This window comes from Cimex lectularius, unplaced genomic scaffold (genome assembly GCF_000648675.2).
Source record: "Cimex lectularius strain Harlan isolate CLEC.00 unplaced genomic scaffold, Clec_2.1 scaffold7, whole genome shotgun sequence".
Lineage (NCBI taxonomy): Eukaryota > Metazoa > Arthropoda > Insecta > Hemiptera > Cimicidae > Cimex > Cimex lectularius.
In genome coordinates this window covers 3,145,960-3,173,342 of record NW_019392731.1, presented here as the reverse complement: position 1 = coordinate 3,173,342, position 27,383 = coordinate 3,145,960, and the positions used below count along the sequence as shown (strand labels likewise).

Here is a 27,383-nt window from a genome sequence, read left to right as displayed (position 1 = left end):
ACTGTATAACTTCTATTCTTTAAGAATAAAATTCTTTAAATGCAGAGTTTTTGTCAGTATCTGTATACATTTTTGTTAGATTTGCTGATAGAGTTTCCGTGAGATTGTTGTATTGATTTCATTTGGTCATACTTTTACAATTTACAGGCACTTTTGACTGCCCCCAGCTCAAATAACTGTTGATGATGGGATTCGTGTTGATATATGACGGGAAATAAGTAGTTTTCATCTAGAAATTAATAGATTGGTAGATTAGAATAGTAATTGGTAACTATTGGTAGATTCCCATATCTAACCCTTTTCTTTTTAAGTTGAACTTTCCCTGTTCGGATTAGCATCTTGGAAATTAAAATCGATTTACAATGTCGCTGGATGTATATAAGGGCAAAATCAATATATTACTGAAAATGAATCGATTTTATAAGTCCTTTATTTACAGTTGTGCACAATTTAATATTATTAACTCGCTCTGATAATGTTCGTTGTCTGACGCTGCCTTCACGATATTGGATACATGGCCACTACAATCGCGCTTAGTCTCACGCATAGCGATCATGACATCGGGACGTTGTTATATGTCCCAAATTTAGGTAATCATGAATGCAGAGTTGATAAATTAATAATTTATTTTTAACTTAATAAGAATAAGACAAAATATTGATACGGTCATAGGTTATCTGCATAATACGTGTAGAGTGTGATGCAGAAATGAAGAAATATAGGGATAGAGTACATGACTGGTATGTAAACAGGAGTGTGTGTGTGTGTGTGTGTGTGAGAGAGAGAATGAGTGTGGGCGTGAATGGGTTTGGTACTGCATGCGTTGGGTGCTGAAGTGACCTGTTTACAGCACTCGGAGCCCAAGTTCGGTGGTTGGACGGTTAAGAGCGAGAACTGACTCCAGCTGACTTCTAACACCCGAGGTAGGTGATTCTTGAGGCCTGTGATAATTTATTGTAAAGTACAAACGGTGGAATTAATATATGCACATATTTGAGTTTATATAATTCCAAATCCAATGCTAAAACATCTGTTTTGGTTCTTACTCAATGTCTTGTAAGACAAAAAGAGAAACGATTGTCTCTGGAACTATAATGTATTTATGTGGACTAATATCTATATGCATATAGTATTTATATTATATACTGAAGAAATTACATAATAGAGGCATTAAGAAACACATCCCATGTGACAGTGATTATGTCTTTAAATGTTATGAAAAAGTAACTTTCTTAATATGTATAATGTCGATAGATTTAGATACGGACAAAATCAACATATTCCTGTCGAATCGATTTTATAAGTCCTTTATTTACAGTTGTTCACTATTTAATATTATCAATTCTCTCTGATAATGTTAATACATCTTATCTTTGTCGGCCGCTGCCTTCACGATATCGGATACGAGGCCACCACAATCGCGTTAGTCTGACGGGTAGCGATCATGACAACGGGACGTTGTTACAAAAAATGTAATGTGTAATAAAAGGCTTGAAGCATAATTTGGTAAAATAGTACAGTGTCGACATTTAAAACTATTTATTTGCCGTTAACTAATGTCTCGCCTAATGAATAATGAATTTCTTATTAGTCACGGTTTTTTGAAATAAAGTGCTCAAAAATGAATAGTAATATTTATAATTTATTCTTATTCTATTAATTTCAATTAAATTAACCGATATGTTCTTGTTAGTTCGATAAAACAAAATAAAAAATACAAACCAAAAACAATTGAATAATCAAATGTAATCCTCATTTTTAATAATAGATTTACTTAAGTGGCCGTGCGCCTGTTCAAAATGGATTTACTTAAGAATAGTAAACATGAAGATTACTCATTTTGAAAACAAACACCTTTTTTCGTATTTTCTCCACCTTAATCTAGTTGTATTCCTTTTAACCAAGGAAAGACATCATCTTGAGCCAGATGTTCAGAATATTATTGTGAGGATAAGTCAAGGAGATCGCAGAGGCAGATGGCGTTTCTTAGAGCGTGGTCTCCCGGGCTTTAGAATCCGAGAGAATGGAAGTGCCAATAGGAGGCATGACAGTGTATCACAGCGCATTACTACGCTAAGGGAGATATATTGTTATTGCCGAAAGACGGAACGCTTTCCATAGTGCCAACCAGATCCTAAATTAAGTGCAAGATTATCAACACGAACGACTACGAATCCAAAATGAGAAGTTAGGCTCACATCGTATGTCCCTTTGGGACAACCTGGACCAACAGCCCGTCACTAGCAACTCAAGAGGATATGGTGCAGCGAGTGCCTACAAGAGAACACCAAAAAGTAATGCTTTTACTGTTGACGCGTTTCTGTCTGTATAGTGATAGGAGGCGCCGAAGAGTCTACCGAGGACAGGTGATGCGTACAATGCCCCAGTTCGTGTTCCCTTCAGTGCAGATTGTAGGAGGCGGTGAAACGGTCTGGGTGGAATTAACACTGGAGGACGAACTGGATTGTTGAACCTGTTGCCTTGAGGCACTCTCAACACGACACACAGTAATGACACATCTACATAGAAAACAAACACTTTGTGCCCTGAAGATGATCTCAATAAAGATCGAAACGTTGGCACGATAAAGAAAATGTTTTTCTAAACCTACGTCACATCAGACCGTATGGTATGATCTCCAAATAAGCAATTTATAATAAAAATAAAATAACAATGCTAAGGAAAGTAAATATTATAATAAATGCAATATCCCTATTCATTTTTGAGCAGTTAAAATCCCCCCTTTCATAAATTCTTCGAAACTATGTTAATTCTGTGTTTTTATGTTCTTCTGATTCTTATAAGTAATTCTGTTATACTATATATCATTTGTGGTATAACGAGACAAAATTCTAGGTCTTCTTCTTGTAAGTTCAAAGACGAAGGCCGAAAGGATTATAATCGGCTATGTTGGATTTATGATTCTAAGTTGTAAATAGTGTTTTTTTTTTTTTTCAAACAGTACAAAAGAGTAAAAATTTCAAGCGTGGAAATAGCGATTAGCCCACGCCTTATCCTTAACGCATCAGACGGCGTGGAGACTTCATTATAAAACTCCTATTGTAATCCAACCTTCATTCATTAATTATACAAAATGATCGTGTCCGAAGCACGCCGCCGGCGGACGGATCACACCTGGTGAAAATTGATTGAAGGACGCATAATGAAGAGTATTGTTCGGCTCCGTGAAGTCAAATACGTCGGGCTATTTAACATTTTTTAACTAAGAGGTAAGCGATTGACATTAATGGCAAGGGTTATGTATGGGGCGTCATGGGCGGGTATTGTTCGGTTTATCGCTTTCCCTCAAATTGAGCCCTCAGCTGTCGCCGGTTAATGAAACTTGGCCAAGTGGGGGCCCGGCCTCCTCAAAGGTGGGGCTCCGGCCAATGGAGACCCCCGTCAAACTCCGTCTACCAATTGCGACTCTGTACGTGCTATTGTCGGCTCCTTTTTTCTCCCTCACCCTCCTCCGTATTGTCATGATAATCCAAGTCGTGTATCCGACGACGGCCATCTTGGATCACTGAAGGGATAAGCCGCCGAGTGATGTGACACTTCTCATACAGGGGAATTGTTTTTTGTCCGGCCCTGGTACGTGCGGTTGCAAAAATTATCCCCCGCCGCATTATAAGTCGATTGGCTCCTTTTCGTCTTTTCAAACAGCCCGACACGAACGATTACGTGGGATACACGGGACCCCGACGAGATTAACATAAAGATAAAGGTTACCACTTGTAATTATGAACAGGCTCATTTTCATCATAATTTGAATGACTCCGATACAAAAAAAAGTTTCAAAGTAGTGATAATGTAGCAATAATAAATATGTCTCCGTCTCATAAATTTAAAAAAATATATATATACACATATAGAAATATACACAGCTAATTTTATATTAACTTCAGAGGTAAGACAGATTTGAGAGAAAGAAATACTAAATTGAAATCATTATTAATATTGTTTTAAAAAATACTTTAATATTTTTGCTTTTTACTCTACAATTCTACACTTGTACTGAAGGTTGTTGAAAAATATACTATAGCGTAGAATTTTCTTTATTAACAGAACGTTTTCCACATCAAGACCTCTTCAGTGTTAATTTTATTTTTATATCCAGTGGACTTCGAAACAATGTTTATTTGATAAGAAGTCCGGTGTATATACAAATGAAATTAATAACTGAAGAGGACTCATTTCAAGAAAACGTCCTCTTAATAAAGAATATACCATGTTGCAGTACGTTGTTCAACAACCTACCGTACTATTATTAATAATTTTCCTTGTCAGCAAATATGAACAACTAACAATACATAATGAAATTAAGAATAGAGCTTATAGTGAACAAGATCAACCATTCGTCAATTCTGTATTTTTTATGGGGGTTCTCGTTCATTGCTCGATAGCTGGATAAATTTTTTTTAAATTATTTAAATTATTATTTCAAATTATCTCTCTTTTTCTAAAAGAACTTGAAGAAAAATGGAGAAATGGCTTTTAACTTGTTTCATATTATAATTATAAATCATTTATATGCCATTTCCATCGTTACCATTTGATTTAAAATTGATAGAACATTGTGGTATTTTTCAAGGCAGGAAAATTTTAGAAAAGCAAACTAAATCTCTGCTTGATCGCTATTTTAGTTTTTTTACTACTTTACAACTACGAGGTTATACGAACCCTCGGGTGCGCCAGTGTTTAAAAAAAAAAACATTTGTAAGTATGTCGGATCCAAATGCAGAGCCGCTGGTTCGAACCTGGGACCTTTACCTTACAGTGGAAGTTGAAGAATCGTGTCGACGTCTTTACTGTTGCGGCACCCGATGCCCCCTAATTTTTTCATATAAAATTATGCTTTGTAATAATGGTAATTAATTTGGCCAATATATACAATTTTCGTAACGTTCACAACAACAAATTCAAATTAATTACCTAATTTTCTATTGCCTCTCCTTTTCTAAGAGAACTTGAAGACAAATGGACGGCTTTTAACGTGTTCCATATTATAATTATGAATGATTTATATGTCATTTCCGTCGGGAGATTTGATTTAAAATTGATAAAAAAATTGTGATATTTTTTTCTTGAGGCAAATTTTAGAAAAGCAAACGAGATCTCTACTTTCGCAACACTGAAGATGGCGAAAGGCCGAAACACGTCTGACAGACCAACCCAGGAAGAACTGTATGACAAAAATGATGAGAATCGACATAATTACAGGTTAATATCCCCTCAGATAGCAAGAAAAATATTCGAAAATTGTTATTTTTCAGTCATTAAACTGTTTAAAATCTCTTAATCGCTTAAAAAAAATCATAACTTTCTAATCCACCATGAATTGCTATTAAAATTCATCCATTAAAGTTAACTCAATAAATGGAACGAAGTTATAAATAACAGAAACAAACATTTCCAAATCACATGAGTTGAAAATTAAAAACAAAACAAAAACAATTATACAGTAATTTTATTCAGATTACAACATTCTGTCTTTCAAGTATACAAACAAATCTGTTATTACTTCATTACTATTTACAATCGTCTTTAATAAGCATGTAAATGAGATTTTCTTATTTTTCATGTATGTTAAAAACTAAAACATTTTGGATCTTCTATTGAAAAATTCAAATCAAGTTTTTTTATTTGCTATTTTTTACAGAAAACTTGCATGTATATATTTTATTTTTGCAAATACTGTTAACTACGAATTTTCCAATTTATTTAAACAATCAATAATTCTGATAGGAAAAAATAACAATGTAATATTTCAGCCATGCTAAGAGGTGGAATACAAACATAAAAATTAACCATCCTTTTCAAATTAACAATTTGCTATTTATTTGTAAGTCCAACAGTTCATAATTCACAGAAGTCTACATGGAACTGCCAAAATTAACGCCATACAACTCAACTACTAACAAAAAGTGCTTTATGGCAATTACTAGTCAGTACACCTACTCATGGCTTGTTAACTCTGCATAAATTTAGTCAATGAATAACGCTTTTATTCATTTGCTTATTTAATACTATTTGGTGCTATTACAGCAATTACTTTTATGCACTTTTCAACAATGTTTTTGTACTAAATTATTTATCTCAGTTTTTCTGTTTGAAATTGAATTTCTTGAGTTTCCACCTAAATAGAAGCCAAGGCTTGACTCAAAACGTTATAACTGTGATGAAAAAATTGCGCTTTAAAAAACTGGGATAAATAGTATGGTACAAAAACGGTGAAAAAGTACAAAAAAGTATTAATTATAATAATCTACTCTAATATAATAAAGCAACAAAATAAAAATAAAACCTATATTAAAACTATTTATTGTATTTATTAATTATTTTTCATAATTTAAATTATATTTATAATTATTCAGCGTGATAGTTTTACGTGGAAATGGTAAATTATGTCCATTTGTGAATACTGTATCTGGGTCTATATGTTTTCATCTGAGAAATATACAAATGATCATGATGTCACAAATATGTTTGATCACAATAAAATGATTTATTTTGCCTTATTTTGTTTTCTGACTTGTTAACTATTTTCATTAGTCTTTCCACACCACCATCTACACAGCTCGTCTTTTCTAATTACCTCACTTTTTCTTCTTTTTTTTTCGTCTCACTTCGCGTCAGCGTGCCATTTCTTTTACATTTTTATTCGTGTACCCTCATTTTATTTACTTTTGTTGCCACTTGTAATCCTCATTTACTTACTTTCGTTGCCACTTGTAATCCTCATTTATTTTCAGCCGTATTTACTTCATATTTGGGACCTCATTTACTTCACTATCGTACTCCTCAGTACGTTCTACCCTTTCTGACATCACGCCCTTTTTTCCCCCCATTGCACACCAAGCACGGTGGAACGTAGAAGAGAGCGACCGACATCGAAGGTAATTAAATTCACATCAAAATTATACAGTCCAATAAAATAAGAATAGAATGGCAAGATGTACGATAGTACGAACCCAATGGGGAAAAAATACAATAAGAACTCTTTTGTTAAATTATTTTTTATATTCTGCCTTATAATGTTTTATTATACTTGTTTCATAACTTTATCTAACTTACCATAAAAATATGCATTCAAATCTTTTTCTACTGCTTATATCTCAAAGTTAAAAGCTTTGGTGTGTACAACTTCATACCTTATCATAGTATCCAATCAGAACTTGAAGATCTACCTTATATTTAATTTTTGTCAATGAATAATCTATTATTATTGTAATTATTTAATAATCTTATATAATAAATTTCATTGGATTTTATGAGCCTATAACTGTAGCCTACAACAGTACAGTATTATTTGAATCTTTGGTAGCGTAAAATGGTACGAGGAATATTGAAGTATATTGAAGTCTGTGTGTGTATATGTGTGTTTTGTTTATTTGGAAAAAATTTCATGCCTACACCTTTATTTTTATCTTTACAAATACAACAAAACATAATGATTTATTATTCTTAATATAACAAGCTTGTCATTTTTTGAAATACTGGAAAAAAATTTTCGTTTTATTAAATTTAAAAAAAGGAACAAACTAGGTTTTTTGGTAGTAGTTTATTCTTTCTATAAATAGGGACACGTTCTCTTTCTTTCAAAATCGAACAGCGAGATTGATCGGACCCAAATGTTGTCAGTTGTGGGACCCGATACATATAAACCTGTGTGCGAAGCGACTTCTATATTCAACTTTTTATTTCCAACAGGATAAATTCGGTCGAAAAAGCTTGAAGCTTTAAGCAGGTCCAACGGTACTCGACTCGAGCAAGGCATAAAGCATCATCACATTGTCATCTCCGTTTTAACGGTCGATCCTTGCGTTAAATCAATTTTAGGCGTAAAACTCCTCCGATGGTTATATGAATCACAAAGGATAGTCGGACATCCGAGGTAGTTTTACGAGGCTGTAAACCGAGCGACCGGACCTAAGCCACACTGGCGTCGGAGTGAACGGCCGAACACGTCCAAAACACGAGGTCTCGTCGTTTCGTCGTTCGCCACTTTCGAATTATGCCTAAACTTGGCCATCGGCTCGGAAGATCTCGTTAGTGGTGAAAATCCTGGAGCCAGGAAAAAATATATTATGGTCGAATTCTATCGTCGCGACGGGGAAAGTCCTGTTGACCCAAGGTCAGAACATTAACATAAATAAAGCTGAACCTCTTTGAATCCGTACAGCGGCTACATAAGAATTAAAAGGCTTTTAACGAGCATACGGTTGAACAATATTGATACACTTCCAAATAAGGCAATTTGGAATAAACCGATTGTTCATCTCATAAATAAAATAAATCCAAGGATTTTTACGAATCCTATCAAAATACGAATTAAATATGATTAATATTCTATCTACAAAATGTAAATGTCAGCATTGGTTGTTACAACACCCTGAGTCTATTCTTTTTCATTTGTTAAGGACTTGCGTTAATCTTCCATTCAAGGAGGGTAAAGGTGGCCGGCATGACCTAAAGAACGATCACAACAAAGGACCTCATTTTACGCTGCAAGATGTCCCGAAGGAGATGCAGTTGTCAACACAACACATTTGCAGATGGCCCTCGAACGAGTCAATGCCCGGGGCGTCAAAATCTCCCGACAATCGTTTTTTGATTCGGGCAGCTGTTAAAAGGAGGTCAGATGAAGATGATCCTTGAAGCTTATCCAGGAGTGTGGCCTCTGTTTGCAAATACAACCAGACCACCCACTATTACTTAAGGACCTCCGGCGTCGCATGGCTCACGCTTGTCAACCTAAATCACACCGTGTGAACGAATCCTTTTAGGAGTTATTGGAAGACTAACATCTATCTCTAGGAGGTTGCTACAAATCCGTGTGAAGTGTTTGGAAAAGGAAAGCACTTCATTAGATACATTTCAGGTGAAGCCGGCCTGAAAATTGGTCAGTACTTGCACAAAAGGAAGTTATTTATTTTTTTTGCACTCAAGTATCAGTTCAAGTAACTCCGAAGAAATAAAAAAGGATACCAGGTAACTGCAAAGGTTTTATTTTATATATAACAAAGGTTCATTTTATTTAAAAATCACAAAATTGTTTTCCTTTTATTTTTCTCTTGCTTACCGGACATATTTAAGTTCATACATATAATACATTTTAAAGCATTAAGTGCTTCTTCTCGAGAACTTTCGGTGTTCAAAAATAGTTCAGCAAAAAAATTGTATTTCCAGTATTAACAGAACTTTCAGTTGCTTTGGAGTAATATATATCGAATACCAGTGCGTTAAAACTAGTATTTTTATTTTGAAAGATTGACAAATATGAACATTTATTTTCTCTTTCTCTCTCTCCCTCCATCCCTTTCTCTCTCTCTCTCTCTCTCTCTTTCTTTCTCTCTCTCTCTTTCTTTCTTCTTTTTAATCCTACATTTCGTGATCACTCTTTCTCTCTTTTCCTCAGTCTCTACTTCCACCTCACACACTCTTTTTTTTTTCCTATGAAATTTGTCTAATTTCAATGCTCAACCTGTACTTACTCTCTGTCTTTCTTCTAGTGTCTACTTCTCTCTCTCTCTATCTCACTCTATTTCTCTCTATTTCTTTTCTCACTCATTTACTCACTCACACTATCTTTATGAATCCTATCTACCACTCTATCGTTCTTTATTCATGAAATTTCTCTAACTTTAATTTTCACTCTGTATTCACTCTCTGTCTTTCTCCTTCTCTCTACATCACTTTCTCTATTCCTCTCTATCTATCTCTCCTCCTCCCCGCTCTCTCTCCCTATATCCCTCCCTTTCGCTTTCTGTTTCTCTCTCTATCTCTACCTCTATCCTCTCTCACTCTCTCTCTCCCTCTTTCTCTCTCTCTCTCACTCTTTTTATCTCTATTTCTCTTTCTCACTCACTTACTCACTCACTGTATATTTATGAATCCTATCTACCACTCTATCGTTCTTTATTTATGAAATTTCTCTAACTTTAATTCTAACTCTTTATTCACTCTCTTTCTTTCTCCTTCTCTCTACATCACTTTCTCTATTCCTCTCTGTCTATCTCTCCTCCTCCCCGCTCTCTCTCCCTATATCCCTCACTTTCGCTTTCTCTGTCTGTCTCTCTCTCTCTCTCTCTCTCTCTCTCTCTCTCTCTCTTTATCTTTATCTCTATATTTCTCTTTCTGTCTATCTATCTATCTTTCTACCTACCTATGTATCTCTGGGACTATGAATATAACCTTAACCAACCAATTTCTCTTACGACCCCTTTGTCAGTATATCGGTCTCTCTTTTTCTGTCTCTCCAATTTTTTTCAACCCCAAGTTTTGTTTTAAGCCCAAAAGGAAGAAATTAAAATTAAAACCTCAACTATCAAACATTCGTTGAATCATTTAACTGAAAGATAATAACAACAATAGGGGGACGTCGGTGGCCGCAATAGTTTAGGCGTTGCCACGGCGCTCATCACTATAAGGTAAAGGTCCCGGGTTCGAATCCAGCGGCCCTGCACCCGACGTCCTAATTGGCTTTTTTTTCAAAAACACCGGCACCCTGAGGGTTTACATGACCTCTGCTGTTGCGAACCCTCGTAATAAAAAAATAAATTTAAAAAAAATTAAAAAATAATTAATGAAAATGATTTAAAAAATCCACTTTCATACAAATCACGGAACAATGATTGAAAGTAAAAAGATGCGAATAGTATGCGTACAATTGGTTGAAGAAATTTAATGAAATCGAGGACTCTTGAAATTCTTGTTTGTCATTGAGAATTGGAGGGCGGTGGCTTGAATGAAATAGTCTATTGACAAGGGGGTAACCATTAGCTTAATGCACTTCCTATTTTGACACGTTTTGTACCTTTGTACCTCCCGCTACCTGACGCAGATGTGGCCTTTCAGATCCCATCTGAGCACGTCAATCCACAGTAAGCGTCGACTACCTCGCACACTTTACATACGGAACACTTTAATTTTTTACCCTTCATCCTCTCCTGCTTCTTAGAAGTCGCCCGGGCGGGCGTTGGAATCCGGGGCGATAACCATCGCGACACCTGGTAGTTTAACGTTAACAACTTGTTGCCTTTGTTCACCGCCATGGGGGTTAGATATTTGGACCCAGGCCGTCGTATATGACCAGATATTTTATTTTTATCATAAAACTCCTACGGGTTTTCTCACTCGTAAAAGCGGCAAGTTGACAGATCAAGTGATAACGCCAAAAAAATTATGAGGATTTCCTTTCGTTATTCACCATTTTAAAATGTCTATAAAACAACAGAAAATGAATGAATACACGATTTATTAATTATTAATATAAGACTATGTACTAAGTTTTCTTGCAGTAGAGAAAATTAATTAACAGGGTGTTGTATGTTTTATCGCCAAACGTAACAATCAATAAAATACTTATATTTACTGGAAAAAATCTATGAGTTAATTAATCTTTTTGAAAAATGGCAAAAAGTGGGGAAAATTCGAAAGGTTGTAGGTTGAGATGGGAAGTTGGTGTCCGAGTGGATCGACGTCACTACTGCTCAAGTGGCAGAGCAGCGGTATTTAGCCGAAGATTGTGGGTTCGAATCCCGCTCATGGCACTAACTTTTTCATTTCATGATTATTCAGAAATCGTGAGATGCCGTCTGGTGTGATCTAGTCTCAAAGTGTTTGTTTTCTGTGTAATTGTGCCATTCTTGCGTGTTGTGTTGAGAGTGTCAGTGAGGCATTGCTGTTTTATGTTTATATACGTTGACACTCTCAACACAACATGCAAGAATGGCACAATCACACAGAAAACAAACACTTTGAGTGAGGAGAAATACTTTGATTGAATATTAAAAATATATATATTTTTTGCATTGTATAAATTCACTTTTTTCCACGTCCTACATGTTTTTTCTTAAATTTAAACAATGTTTGAAAATCTCAGGCCCTGAAGATGATCTCAATAAAGATCGAAAGTTCGCACGATAAAGAAAATGTTTTTCTGTAACCTACATCACACGGGACCGCATCTCACGATTTCTAAATAATCATCACGACAAACGGTCTCTAATCACCACACATTTTTCATTTCGACCATAAACTTAAATAAAAATATTAATTCATTGACAGAAGTAACTTGGTAAATAGACCACGAAATATAATGGATCTATTAGTTAAGCCGGACTAATCTGTGACAAACATTTTTTCTGTGAAATGTATTCATGTATCAACATGTATAAATAATAATGTACTCATTCTAATTGATACAAATGATTATGTGATACATGTACTTTGATGTTAATTGTTTAAAAAAATTGGAGCTAAGAACAGCTAAGAAGTCAGAAATATAATTGAAGATTTTCACAAACGGATAATACAGAAGTATAAAGTTTAAATGATTACTTGTAAAGATATATATCGAGATAGATAGAGAAAGAGGGAGTGAGATGGACAACGTGACTAAACGGTATTTTAAAAACGTCATTCACCTTTTCCAGATCTGATACGATACAAGATATTTTCTTTCAAATTTTAAATATTTGTACTATTCTTTTTCCACCGAAACTTAATATGGATATTATTTGTATTTTTTGTACGTATTCTTGTTTTTGATAATAAAGGGTGTGACATTATGTTTTATACACCATATATACACCTTGCCTCTCTAATTTTGTTAATTATTATTATTGTACCTATTTTCTCTTATAAAAAGTTATTTAATATGTGAGATTTTTTTAAAAACTAGTTACTAGGTCATTTTTTCCATTGACGCTTAAAAATGCATAACTTTTCTAGATTGCACCCTTTGTCGACTATTAGAACAGATTGGAAAGCTGCATTTATCATTTTTTAGCCTATATCTGTAGCGTTTGATTACAGTTCATGGATGAGAAAAATAAGGATGAAATCAATCCTCATACGTTTTATTATCTCTAATTGTAATTTATTTACCAAGAAAATGACATTAAGGAATTTCCATAAAATGGGTGGTTCAACGTCCATATTCTCCACTTTAAATTGAATTATTGAACATTTAAAGGTTAATTGTCATATTTTATATTTCTAATCAAATTTATCACATTTAATTTAGTTTTTCAACACAAAATTGTACAATTTAATTATAATTTAATGGTACGATGATTTAAACATGGTTTGCATTATGCCTGATTATAAAAGTAAAAATCTAAAGTAATTCCTGCCATAAGGATCGGTCGCGGAGGTAAGGTCAAACTATTTACAATAATTTTTCATATTATGATCAATAAAAAAAACCCAAATGGCTTTATTATTATTAATTTTGTTGGGAACTAGCATATCTGTGGAAAAAGAAAAAAACCTTCAGATATATTCTGCATTTGTTGGTTCGTTGTTATTATCATAAATAATTGATTGTGAATTTTTTTAAAGTTAAATTTTTTTTTACGAGGGTTCGCAACAGCAGAGGTCATATCAACCCTCGGAGTGCCGGTGTTTTTGAAAAAAAAAGCCAACTGGCAAGTATGTCGGGTTCGAATGCAGGGCCGTTGGATTCGAACCGGGGACCTTTACCCTGATGAGCGCCATGTTAACGCCTAAACCGTTGCGGCCACCGACGCCCCCTAAATCTTATGTTTAATCAATAATGATCTATATTGATTTTTACATCTAAAACCTAACTGATTCTGCTTTCGTACCACTTTTTATGATCTGTGTATTATTATGATAAGAATTGAATTTATAATGTAAAAAATTCATATTTAGATTTACATACAAGACATACATATCTCGCTTTTTTTTAAAGATTATACAACTTGATGTTCCATGTACTTATCAATATTACGTACATATCGTCGATTTCGCAAAATCAAAAGGATGACTTTGTAAAAAGTTTGGTAAAAAGTGCTATCTAACGAAAGCTTTAGGCAAATGTAATTTTAGCTTACAATTCATCTGAAGCTATATTTTTAATGTAATTAATGTAAAAATTAATATTTGTTTGTTATTAGTAAATTTATTGGCTTTATTTGGAATTAGCTTAAAAAATAAAAGATAAATAAATGTACTTTTAACTACTTATTAATCACTTATAAAATATGCTTATATAGTACATAAATAAACTTAATTGTGTATTGCAGCATTTATGTTTCTTTATTTTTATCTTATATATTTGACTGTGAAATATTATAAATTGTAAAAAAAATTAAAGTTAAATCTTATTATTTGGAAATCTTGAGATGCGGTCCGGTGTGATGTAGGCTTCAGAAAAACATTTTCTTTATCGTGTCAACGTTTCGATCTTTATTGAGATCATCTTCAGAGCTCAAAGTGTTTGTCTTCTGTGTAATTGTGCCATTCTTGCGTGTCTTGTTGAGAGTGCCATGAGCCCTGAAGATGATCTCAATAAAGATCGAAAGGTTGGCACGATAAAGAAAATATTTTTCTGAAACCTACATCACACCAGAACGCATCTCACGATTTCTGAATAATTATCGACTAACGGTCACTAATCACCACACACGTTCAATCTTATGTTCAATCAATAATGATCGATATTGATATGTACATCTAAAACCTACCTGATTTACCTTCAAACATCTTTTTTATGATGTAAGCATTGTTATGATAGGAATTGACAAGAAAAAAATCTTGATTTTTACAATGTAAAAAAATTCATATATTTTATAAACTATATTTACAAGATCACAAAATATTATTTTAATATTTATAGTAAATTAAAAATATATGTATAAAACTCTCTAATTGCTAAAACGTTAACATAGAAAATAATAAATAAGGCACATCATTAAAACATAATGCCCACGAGAATTTCAGACGGTCTGAAGACAATTGCACTAGGTTCAATTATACACTCCGAACAGCCATTTGCTTGAGTTATAAAATGAGATTGTGGGAACTTGATTTTTAAAGCAACAATCTTGGGATAAAAACAGATGTAGAAAATCGCGATTTGGATCTCTAAACAGTCTTTTTTAGCAGTCAAAACAAGAGTTAAGAGAAGGGGTAAATCTTGTTTTTAAAAGTTTGTCTTATGTCATAAGTCCCTGGACGAAAGAGCCATTGTTAATGGCTCTTTAGCCATGGCCATTAGTCAAGTTCCACACCACCCAAAATCTCAACAGATGGTATTAATATCCCTTCGTATTTTCGGTGGTTTAAAAAGTGACGGTTAAAAATGTGACTTAAGATGCTTTGTCGACGATGGGCGGTGGTTCCGGAGTGGCCGTGGCCGAGCCGAGGTTGTGGGTCAGGCTGTGCCGCCGCAGATCACAGTTGCGCCGAAATACTTTGCCGCAGTTCGGGCAGTTATACGGCTTTATGTCCGTGTGCGTGAGGAGGTGCGTCTTCAGGTTGGACCGTTGGTTGAAAGACCTGCTGCAGACCGGGCACTTGTGCGGCGATTCTTCGAGGTGAAGTATCTTGTGGACGGCGAGGGTCCTCGACTGGCAGAAACCTTTGCCGCATTCACCGCACTTGAATGGTTTTTCTTTGCTGTGTATATACCTGGTGAAAAAAATTAAATTAAATTAACAAAATTCGAACGAAAAAGCATTATTGTAAGGTTTTGTTGAGGAGTACGAGGTGCTTTGGTCTGTCTTTTCTATGTAATTAGGTCTGTTCACTGTTGAAGTGGCTAAATTTTAAAATGCATCTTGATAATCAGATCATCAGATTGTCAGAGAATCTAGAAAGAGAGAGAGAGAGAGAGAGAGAGAGAGAGAGAGAGAGAGAGAGAGAGAGAGAGAGGTTATTTATTTATTTATGAGATGTGAATGAGATTTATTTTTGAGTAAATAAATAAATAGTAAAATAGTAACTTCAAGAATGTGTGGTTTATGTGTGTCCCAAAAAAACTGCTTGGAACTGAAATTTTCGCAAAATTTACAAGAACCGATGAGGGAGGGAGAGAGGGAGAGAGAGATTAAGAGAGAGGGAGAGCGTAAGTCAGAGAGAGAGAGTGAGAGAGAGAAAGACAAAGAGGATATTTATTTAATCGATGTTGTAATGAGTTTTATTTTTTGTAAATAAATAAATAGGAGTACCTTTAATATATATGAGTACCTTTAATAAAGTGTATACAACTATTGTATTTAAACAAAAATCCGAGCCAGGACCGAGAAACAAACAAGAGACTCGCATATGAATGTGCGTCTGAAATTTTAGTCGTAAATCCATTTTAAAGATATAATATGAAAATAAATTATTTGGCAATAAATTTGTTTTATTTTATGCAGGCAGGTTGTTCTGAGACGAACTTGATAAGCTGATAGTGTCTAGCATAATTGTCATTTAAGCACTTTCCCTAGCGATATTCGTCGCCAGGGCCCGCCTACTATTCGGGCCGTTATAAATTTTAGTGGACCATCTGGCGTTCTCAGGAGGTCTTGAAGTGCCATCTTCAAGAACCATCAAAGTCACTAGATGGAATTAAACCTAATCAAAACGAATCCAAAAGTAACTTAGGAATTAAACAGCCTTGTTTACGAAGATCGCACATGTGGGCACCTGTAGTGAAGTGTCGTATAAATATCGACCTTAATCCTCGAATTGTACAAACATTTACACCAGTTGCAATGCGGGCTGTGATTCTAATTATCCACCGGTCGTGCAAGTTCCACGGACTGTCGACCGGCCTTTTTTAGACCACCTGCAGACGTCTTGTGCGTTGGTGTATCAGATGTACCCTATACAGTTACACCATATACGGTTAAGACACCGTACCATCCGACAAAGAGGGAAAGTCAAAAGACGCGAGAAGCCAAGAAACTGTGAATACCACTCGGGGAAAATGCAAGAGAGCATAAAGATCATGTTATATAACATATTCATGACTGCTGCCAACTGTAAATTCCTCTACCTAATTGAATCGTACCCTTTGAACCGTGTAGTTCCATTAACTATTTCCATAACTCATTTTCATAATTCATTTTTCTATTATTTCCTCACAGATTAGTTCTGTCCTTCCTGCTGTGTGCTGCGTGAAAACCAACCGTTGGACCGACCTATCCCAACATAACAATTACGATTTTCAACGCCCATCATACAATGTTTTCCTTTCTTTCTTTGTCTCTAACGAATAACGACAATTATCAGTGGTGACTAAAGTTTTACTCTTCTACATTTTTATTACAATAATAAAGTAATATTGCCACAATAAAAAATTGATTTTTTAGTTGTATAACTTAGCAAAAAACAGTATTGACGTTTCTTCTATAACAATTTATTTATGAAAGAAAAAAGGTAATAGGTACGTATGTAATCTAATGAAAAATATATAATGTCGGTGTAAGATGTACTCAACGTAAACAGCAATAAAATATAATTTTAATGAGAATTGCTAGGTAATACCGGCTGACTCTCCGGCGGCTACGGCCAGGAAAATAAATGCTAATAAATATAATTGACACGAAAAAAATTGCTGTGATGTAAATAAAGAACTTTTGAAAAAGAATTTGTCTGTGGTCTCATGCCTATTGGTTATGCAATTAGTTAAACACTTTTTATAATTTAATTAATTATAATTTCAATCTAAGTTCATGATTGAGACGAAAAACCAAGTGTCACAAGCAGGATTCGAACCCACGACCTTCGACTTTTTTACTAAAAAAATCATTAGTTATACCGTGTCAAAATATAATTAGGTTTCGTTCATGTCCTTTACAATATTCCAAAGAAACATTGAATTTGTTGAATAAGGAAATACCTGAGCATGGTATTTCGCATGTTTACTCTTTATGACTTTCACTGACCCAAATAAATTATTAAACAAGGCAGAAAGAAAGTATTTACGTGCGTGTGTAAAATATGTTTAAATATTAGACGAAAATTATATGTACTTTTATTATTTTTACTTAAAAAAATTATATCAAGTATTTGCTGTCAAATAATGTAAAATAAGTTTAAATATTATACCTAAATTGTATGTAGTTTTATAATTTTTGGCTTAAAAGAAAAATAAATATTTTGGTTTCAAATAATGTAAAATATGTTTAAATATTATACCAAAATTGTATGTAGTTTTATTATTTTTGGTTTTAAAAATATAGAAAATATTTGGTGTTAAATAATGTAAAACATGTTTAAATATTACACCTAAATTATAAGTAGTTTTATTATTTTTCATTTATCTGTCAAATAATTTAAAATATGTTTAAATATTAGACCTAAAGTCTAAGTAGTTTTAATTTTTCTTTTAAAAAATTACAGTAAAATATTTGGGTGTCAAATAATGCAAAATATGTTTAAATATTAAACCAAAATTGTATGTAGTTTTATTATTTTGGCTTAAAAAATTACAGTAAATATTTTGGTGCCAAATAATGTGAAATATGTTTAAATATTAGACCTAAAGTGTAAGTAGTTTTAATTTTTCTTTTAAAAAATGATAGGAATTATTTTGTTGTCAAATAATACGAAATATGTTTAAATATTAGATCAAAATGTATGTAGTTTTATTATTTTTTCTTAAAAAATTATATTAAATATTGTGGTTTGAAATAATGTGAACTATGTTTAAATATTAAACCAAAATTCTATGTAGTTTTATTATTTTTGATTAAAAAAATTATAGTAAATATTTGGTGTGTAGAATATTGCTTTTGGTTTAATCTCTGGTCATTTTATTCCGTATGTACTCCTGATATGTGGTAGTTTGTCAGCATGTTAATAATTAATTTCAGTCAATTTGTAGAAGCAGAGAGAAAAACTATCCAGTCCCTGTCAAAGGAGGACGTTTTTCAGCTGATGTTCTTCCTCAGTTTTTGCAAAAGCTAATATTTATACTTAATCCTCGATCAGTTGGAAATGTCGATGGACATAGTCGTACATCTCGCGAGCGTTCCTCCTTTATTTGCAAGTATCGGACTGGGAATTACGAACGCACCAGTGTAAATCATACTAAGTCTGTAAAGGAAATATATCTAAATGATAAATCCTCTTTAGTGAGGGGCGTAATCGTGTAAATACGTGTAAAAATGTAAATAGCTGAGAGTAAAGGCGGTTAGGTGGAGTCACGATTGTAGTGGGTCGGAGATAAATCTGGGGTCGCGGTTGGCGGGGTATTGCCGGACCCGAGGAGGATTATACAAGCAGCGCCCCCCCGCGCTCGCGGAATTCTCAGATGTCTATGTAACCCTGGGCATATAGCCCTTTCCATTTCATAAGCGGCAATCCTTGGTGGCATACCGTCGTCAGCGTGGGCGGCTTTCTATGCCAATTGATATCCACGCATAAATTTGTACCAGATTCCAGCGACGGTCGGCCTTTGACAAATGGGTTTCCGGGGCTCTCTGTTATTGACCCTATGAGCTCTCTTCCAAATCTCAACGCGTGTGGACACATGACCATCAAAATGACTCGTATAGGAATTGCTTATAAGATATTCTAAAGTCTAAACTTGGAAAATACTTCGTACGGTACAGCTAGATCACTTGATTACAATGGTGGTAACAAGCAAGGCAAAACAATTCGTTCAGAGTTCAATACAGCAGTGCAAAAACCATCCTATGTACATCGTAAAGATTGTCTTCATAAAACCAGACCTGAAACCTGACCTCTCAGGCCATTTCTGGTAGATGTTACAAACTTTGCATAAGCCGAAAGAGTTTCGATCTACACGGCGTCATACACATTATTTTACTGGAATTTTGCCGATAAAGAAAACTGAACTTTTAACTGAGCTGAGCGAATGTAGCCACACCTTTTTCCCGTCTAGTTTATGCATATTTTTTCAGTTGTATCAGTTCTTGTTTTTGATGTGGATGTGTTGTATGATAAAGAATTATAACAATTTTCCGTTTAGCTAGTTATTTTAATTTGGTAAGAGGATGCTTAAAGGATTGCACAGTTCAGAATAAGTCTTATTTCATTAAAATTATACAAGCACTCCATTACATTGCGGTCATTGGTAAAATTCAAGTGAATAGGCAGAAGATTTACAATACGACGATACTTAATCATAACTTTTGTTTCTCTGCGTATTCGAGGATTTTCTTTTTCTATATTATTCAAGCAGCTACCGATAGTCTAATGAAGTTTTTGGTGTTTCGATAAGCGTTCGGCATAGGTGAGGTGGCAAATTTAGCATCTCACCGTTTGATAGCTGGCTGATTCAGGTGGATATTCGCCTAGCTAATCTTTTCTGGGCTCCATTGACGCTCAGTTTGTCTGTCAGATTGCTAGAATCCTGCACAGAAGAATAAACTAAACGACTGAGGACTATACATGGCGTGTGAGGCCACAATTCAGTTTGACTTGTTTCTCCCCTTTTTCCTTTCAGCTGTTTTTTTTTCTTTTTGTGTTGGTGGGTCGGTGTCGAAAAAATGTGTAGCTTGAGGAAATTTTTTTCAGTTTTTGGTATCTAGAGGATACCAACCAAATCTGATGGTCTCATACAGTTTGTCTGTGGTTTCTCTATTGTTCTTCAGTAATATCCGGTTCTTCTTTCTGGAGTAGATAGGTTGGTATCGGAAAAGGTATGTGGCGTTGAAAAAAATAGAAAACCTTTTTCCTTTTTAACAGAGGCTTCAAATCTGAAGGATATCACTCTATCTAATGCCTTCATGGCACCGTACAGTTTATTTGTCAGTTTCTCCATTTTTACTGCAGTAGTATCAGTTTTTCTTGCTGTAATTGGTATCACAAAAGAGTGTTGCTTAAATGACTAAAGGAAATATGTTTTCAGCCTTTTAGTAGACGCTTCAACTTTAAAGGATATGTACCAAACGCAATATCTTGTTGGCGCCACACAGTTTATCTGTCAAATTCTCAATTTTCTTCTGAGTAGGATCGGTTCTTCTAAGTGAAGTTGATGTGTTGTAATCTGAGAAGGTGTGAGAAATCATCAGAAAATAGTTCTTTCTTCTTATAGTAACTTCCTCAAATCTGGAAGATATCAACCAAGCGAAATGTCTTGATGGCTCCATACAGTTTATCTGTCAGTTTCAGCATTTTCTTCTCATTAGTATCAGTTTTTTCGCAGTAGTTGGTGTTGAGAAAGGTGCATAGGTAATAAAGTTTTTTCGCTTTTGGTAGCTGCTTCAAATCTGGAATATATCAACCAAACGTAATATATTGATAGCCCTATACAGTTTGTCTGCCAGTTTTTCCATTTTCACTACAAAAGTATCTGTTCTTCTTAAAGAAGTTGGCTCGCTATTTTTCGCCTTTCCGTACCTGTTTCAACTTTAGAGGATTCAACTTGGTGCTTCAACCAAATTTTGCATTCTTTCCTTCAATAGAATCAGGTCTTCTTTCTGTTGTAGGTGTGTTGTTGTCGCGGAAAGCGTGCTGTATAAATTACAAAAGAAAATCATTGTTTAAACGATTGATATATGCTATCTTTGCAGGAGGAGAATTATGGACCGAGAAATAGAGCATATCTGGTTATGTACAACTGCTTGAAGAAAGGCGCAGCACAGAAGAAATACATGTCAATAGAAGTAAAAAAGTTTAATTTAAACTTTTGTTTTTAATAAAATATTATATATATTGAACAAACTAGACCAATTCTAAACAGCATTTGTTACTTACATATCGCGAAAATATGTATTGAATTTCTATTGGATCAAAAAGATCGGGAAGTTGTGGACAAACCGTTGGAGATGGTCTTACGATTGGTTACACAGATCGTTAATTCAAACAACAAAGCGCTTAATAATTTATAAACAAATAAAATGGGTGTTGATGGGTTAGTTGCCTTCCTCTTCCTGCTTATAACATTGATGGCCAAAAGCCAAAACGTGTTTGTTTGACCATACCAAGCGACGACCATACTTTAGCTTGTTCAAATTGATTGAATTAGTCACAAAATATTTTAATGATCACGTTTTGCACTAGTACGCTATTTTCTTTCTCGCCCGACGGCGTAAAAGGTAATAAGTTACTTAAGTGAAGTAATACTGGCAAATTTTGATTTATATTCGTACAGGTGTACTAACATAACTTGCTTATCCCCGTTTATACTCGGCCAGAGATTTATTTCAACTCGTTCTTTTGGGTTGGGCAAGCAATTGAAAACGCCTTGCAACTTGTGTCTCAAATCGTTTTGAGAAATGCCAGAAATAATTTAGCCGGTTCGCCGTGCGTCTCGGGGTCGGGCTTTTTATTCAAATGAAGGAGTGCTCGGCCTAATAGAGGAGGAACATGAAATATAGAGTTGTTGACTGAACCTGAATCATATTAGAGGGGTTATTAGACCTGGGCCGCCCATCCCACCTGAAATTAACACTTGGCACGTGCCTAAACAAACACTGCCTCGGGCCACACTAATCAGCCTTTTTTGGGCTCAGGACCACTATTCCTACTCAAACTAACACGCCCTTATCTCTTGTCTCGTTTGCCTAAATAAATCACTTAAACTACTATCAACGGAAAAAATTTGAATAAGAGCTAGGATCCAATAAACAAGATTTTGTTTTAAGAAATGTGAGTTAGACTGAACTTAAGATCCGATTGATTGCCCATGTAATAAATCGTCCTACGTCAAGATTGTTCAATACAGGGTTTCCAGAATTGTATCATGATACCTTTTTAAGGGTATAAAATTAGGGATGTTTCAAAAATAATAATACGAGTATGTAACATGATTTTAACTTTTATGTTTTATGTCTCTAACCATACTATTCATACCGACTTAAATATCCCATTCGTTTCTGACTTTGCCTAATTTCGTTACCAAAATTTTTAGTCTAAATTACCCAATCACTCAAACCCCTTAATCCGTGAATTGTCATCCTCAACGTTACCCGCCAATCCTCGTTGGAGTATCCCATCACTGGATGGATGCCGTTCACGCCCTTTTGTATGTTCGTGCATACAACTTTGTATGCAGGTTCACACAACATAATAAAATTTAAAATATTTTTGCTTGTGGTATATTTAAAGTGCAGTTGTAAATAACTAAATGAATTAAAAAAAAGTTTTATGCTCCCAAAGCATTCTAACTTTGTATTCAAAGATTACAATCGTAAGTCCTGAGTAAAACTGTAAACCCTCCTTACTATGTATCAAACCTCACCCTACACCGAGACCTTAACCCTTTGCTCCAGAAATAGCGAAAAGCTATTACAAAAAATTCCATCAATCTTTTTCCACACATCCCAATGCTTTGGTACGCCAGCTCTAAAAGCATTCCAACTCCCAACGTTTTCAAAGATTCCAATCATAATTCCTAAAAAAAAGTGTTAACCCTTCTTACTATGTATCACATCTCACCCTACACCGAAACCTTAACCCTTTGCTCCAGAAGTAGCGAAAAGCTATTACAAAAAGTTCCATCGATCTCTTTCCACATATCCCAATACTTTGGTCCGTCAGCTCAGTTCCACCACCATCTAAGATAAACCTCCCTATTTCTTCTAAAGGAAGCTCATCACTGGATAATTAATCCTCACATGTTTTTCAGGTCAATTTTATTCTAATAGCACTTTTACAGTTGTAATTGTTTTACAGATGTAAAAAAACAATAAAAAAGAAAAAGTTTTATACAACAATATATTAATAAACAATACTTCTTCTTGTTACATATATAGGAAGTGCTTTACAAGGATTCAAGAATTTAATAATAATAAATCACAGAAAAGGCATAGCTGGCCAAACTTATCTCTGTCGAACCGGCACTGTGTCAGTTTCTGGGTCCATCTCACTCTCGTTTGATGTTACTCCAATGCGTTTCCGCTTTGCGCCATCTTCAGGGAGCAATTTTTATATATGTATGTAGTGTGCTAGTGGCTATATTGGTTCGCCACTGAAGGTTGGCGGGCCTGACCCAGGATTGGTAGTTTCAAAACATTTTGATGTGCCTATCCTAGCTGTTTTAGTCTATCAGACGCGTTTCGACTTCTGGCCATTCTTATCCATCGAAAAGCGTCTGACGGAACAAACAATCAACTAAAATGGTCGGAAACAGCATAACTCCTTGTTCATCACACAGCCCCAAGAGGAAATTTGACAATTATCATCCCCTCACTTCAAGAGGGACTTTTTAACACTAAATTTGCAGGGCATTTCAGAATTAGGAGGAACAAAATCATTTCGACTGCTTATCTCAGTGATATTCTTGTGAGAATCCAAATAAGAGAGTTCAATGCTATCTTATCGACTTAGAATAAACTTTAAATTAATATTTTCCTTATTTGAAAAATGACAGATGGATCCAGTCAAGATTTAGGAAAACCAGCAGATAACCTGGCATATATGTAATATTTTCAAAAATGAAAAATAAATTTGATGAGGTTCCGATGATCAATTTTACAAGAAATTTAAATGGCCAAAATGGTCTAAAATGGTAATTAGTCAGCACTTACAATTTTCGACCGCGTATCTTAGCATCTTCAACTTTTGATGAAATGTCAAACATTAAAAAAAAAAAATAAATCATCTGAACTCAAAAATCAAGATGCAAAAAAAATCCTAGGAATTTTTATTAAGAGAGAATACAAACTCTAATACAAGTTTTGACGTATCAGACTAACATTTAACTTATTTATTTTGAATTTTCTTCTTTTGATTGTTTTGGTTTTCAAAGCAGCTTTTATTTAACTTTATTCCGTTGGGAAAATTTGTAATAAATTGTTTAACGTACTCATTTTCATAATAAGTTAATTTTATTTAATTATGCTTTGATCTTTATCTTTCTAGCATACTAAATTTTTATATCAGATCGGTTGCTTAGGTTCATGATTAATAATTAATTGATTAATAATTTAATGAGTAATATTAAGACTGATTTTGATTTAAGCAGGTAAACCATTTTTTTAAGGGGATATTGATTTCTTGTGCAAATGTGCAGTTGTTGTTGGGTCGTTGTTGTAGTTGAAGAGGGAAATTTTATTGTGTTTCTCAATTTAACTCTCTACTCAGCATTAACGGAGATTGAAACAAATTTTGACCAAGAGACGTGCGTTTTTCAAATTTAGTTTAATTTAATTGTTCAAAGAAATTCCTTATCAACGGAAAACAATGTAAGCAGAGTTCCTTTCTGTTATTTCCTTGTAGTCATTATTTGCAACTTATTGCTATTCTTATTAAATATTTTTGGTTTATTCACTGTTAATTACATTTTGTCATTTACATTTTATCCACTTGTATTTATTGTTAGTTGCTTTTTCTGCTTTTGTATTTTTTCAACAAATACAACAAAACGAAAATGAGATTTAAAAAAAAAATTACGTTTTCGATATTAAACACACCAACCTCAAAATGCATCAAATGATAAAAATCTTAATCATCTTCGTGTCAATAGAGTTTTATAACGTTTAACGAACATTTTTAGTAAATAAAACGAGACAGACGATAGAACAAATCAACGATAATTTTCATTGTTTTCAATAATAGGGAACCGAATCACTATCTGATGAGGATCTCTATTTTCAGCAATTAGAAGGCCGCAGATGATGAAACCGTGACTCTGCGGTATCCACCCGGACACCGCTTATGCAATTTATTCTCCGAACAATTGGGGAGTTTGCAGTTTTTATTTTATTTGATTATTAATTTTTATATATTTTTAAAATAATTTTCCTAAATAAGTAACCACTGAGGATAATGAACATATTTTAACTAATTCATTATTAAACAAACGGCATTTTTTCATATTTAAACGATTTCTGTCTAAAATATGTTACACTAACAGCCTAACAGAGATATGATTTATATTGTTAATTAATTTTTGTTTTATAGTGTATAAAACTATATATATTGCACATACATATATTTTTTTGTAACGAGTGTTCGCAACAGCAGTGGTTATATGAACTGTCGGGGTGCCGGGGTTTTTGAAAAAATCCCATTTGTAAGTATGTCGTATTCGAACCCGGGACCTTTACCTTACAGTAATTACCGCCGTGTCAACGCCTAAACAGTTGCGACCACCGACGACCCATATTTATATTGTTAATTAATTTTTCTTATATATATATATATATATATATAATTAGTAATAAAACTACTATTTATTGGATTCGAGATCGGGAGCCGTCTGCGAGAGTAGATTTATTGTTCTCTATTTTTTTATAACTCACTAGCCAGCTTAAGGTTGTGGCTCCATAGGATCCTGCTTCCAGCATTTCCTCTCCTAGCCGCAAGAATCTGCTCCTACATAGGCTTTTCTGCCTTAAAATTCTGCGGTCTTCTCTTTTTATTGGCGATATCTGCACAGCGATTCTTCTGTCTTCACTCCTATCCCGCGCATGTGCCTTCTTCGGCAGCAGTGCTCTGTCATAAGTCCAACCAGAATTCTGGTTCTGTTGCGGTTGTCCTCTCGCAATTCCTTTGTAAGTCTTACGGATGAATCTTTTCGCGTGCCTCATGCCTGGACTGTTGTTCCACCAGGTTTTCGACTCAATAAGGATCAGGTTTCGGATGTCTCCTTTTGTGGCACGATGATAGAGGCTAAAGCTGGGTCCGGGCCCTAGAGAATTCATACAGGCTACTGTTTTGGCCAACATGTCCACTTTTTCATTGCCTTTATGGCTTGAATGCCTAGGACCATGGCAGGGTGAGGTCATTGGTGTCACAGACTTCTACCAGGGCTTCTCTACCAATCTCCCCCTCTCCCACAATTTCTTGTAATATATTTTTGGTCTTCAGACTTATATTTTATGGATCTTTGTCAGTGATTAAATTTTTGAAATAATTTTTCATGCACTTTTTACATGCAGAAGCTAGAATGTTGTACTTAACAAAACTGAGTAATTTTAGTAGATAAATAGTTTTTACAATGACGGTAAAGAAATGTAGAGCCCAAGAAGATAACTTAGGATGACATAGGATCTTTTCTCTCTGTCTTTCTCCTCTAATTTACATCAATTTCTATCTCACCCTTTCTTATTTTATTTCGCTTTCCTCACTCTATTCACACTCATTCACTCAAATACTCTTTCTCGCTTTCTGAGAGTATATGTACATTTTGATGTATAATTTGATTTCAAAGAATATGATATTAAGAGGTTTGTAATGTTCTGTCACTCTCTCTCTATCTCTCTCTCTCTCTCTCTCTATATATATATATATATATATCTGTCTATCTAATCTATCTCTATCTCTCTATGTATCTATAGATCTATCTATTTATCTATCCATCTATCTCCTTTTCCATTTCATTTTTCAAAATAGGCGGTTTTTTGTAAATTTTATCAGTAATTTCACGTTTATCTATTTTTAAAACACCAAGTTTTATTACAAGATTTTTTTGTTTTGGGGCGGGAGCCAAAATGGAAAAACTTTCTTCTTTTCCACATGAAGAAATAATGTTCTGGAATAGTTCGGGAATCTGTACAATCTTTTGATAGAAAAACATTTTAAAAATTCTTTGTATGTTGTCTTTTCTCACTCCATATTTATGCTCCATAACAGATCTTTAAAAAAATTGTAGAATATACACAATTTTATAAAAACAATTTTTCTCAACTCGGCCAGCATTTTCAATGGTCAGTACCTGCCTA

General features: G+C 34.3%; 2 protein-coding genes across 4 annotated transcripts in view; one reads left to right on the top strand and one right to left on the bottom strand.

Annotated features, from left to right (window-relative positions):
• The first annotated feature begins 653 nt into the window (after positions 1-653).
• LOC106668664 lies at positions 654-22,833 on the top strand. 3 transcript variants are annotated; one of them, XR_001340785.1, is made up of 4 exons: positions 654-740; positions 851-923; positions 6,756-6,899; positions 21,288-22,833. XR_001340785.1 is itself a non-coding variant. In XM_014397621.2 (3 exons), exons 1-3 carry the CDS (start codon positions 5,141-5,143, stop codon positions 8,659-8,661), a joined length of 465 nt encoding a protein of 154 aa, XP_014253107.1. In that variant the 5' UTR covers positions 4,741-5,140; the 3' UTR covers positions 8,662-8,782. The 3 variants fall into 3 exon arrangements, 1 of the variants encoding a protein (XP_014253107.1); XR_001340784.1 differs by lacking the exon at positions 654-740 and having other exon boundaries at positions 803-923; XM_014397621.2 differs by lacking the exons at positions 654-740; positions 851-923; positions 21,288-22,833 and adding exons at positions 4,741-5,223; positions 8,424-8,782.
• The window catches only part of LOC106668663 (protein sister of odd and bowel-like), a 29,869-nt gene continuing 17,158 nt past the window's right edge, over positions 14,673-27,383 (bottom strand). The window contains exon 2 of the mRNA XM_014397619.2: positions 14,673-15,444. Coding sequence (XP_014253105.1) covers positions 15,123-15,444 — 322 coding nt within the window. The 3' untranslated portion in view covers positions 14,673-15,122. The remainder of the gene's footprint in view (positions 15,445-27,383) is intronic.

Coding starts and splice junctions, on each gene's coding strand:
- LOC106668664 (XM_014397621.2), top strand. CDS start 5,141: ATGGCGAAAGGCCGAAACACGTCTGACAGACCAACCCAGGAAGAACTG. Junction 5,224..6,755: donor GAGAATCGACATAATTACAG/GTTAATATCCCC, acceptor ATTTATTTTCAG/CCGTATTTACTTCATATTTG. Junction 6,900..8,423: donor GAGAGCGACCGACATCGAAG/GTAATTAAATTC, acceptor TCATTTGTTAAG/GACTTGCGTTAATCTTCCAT.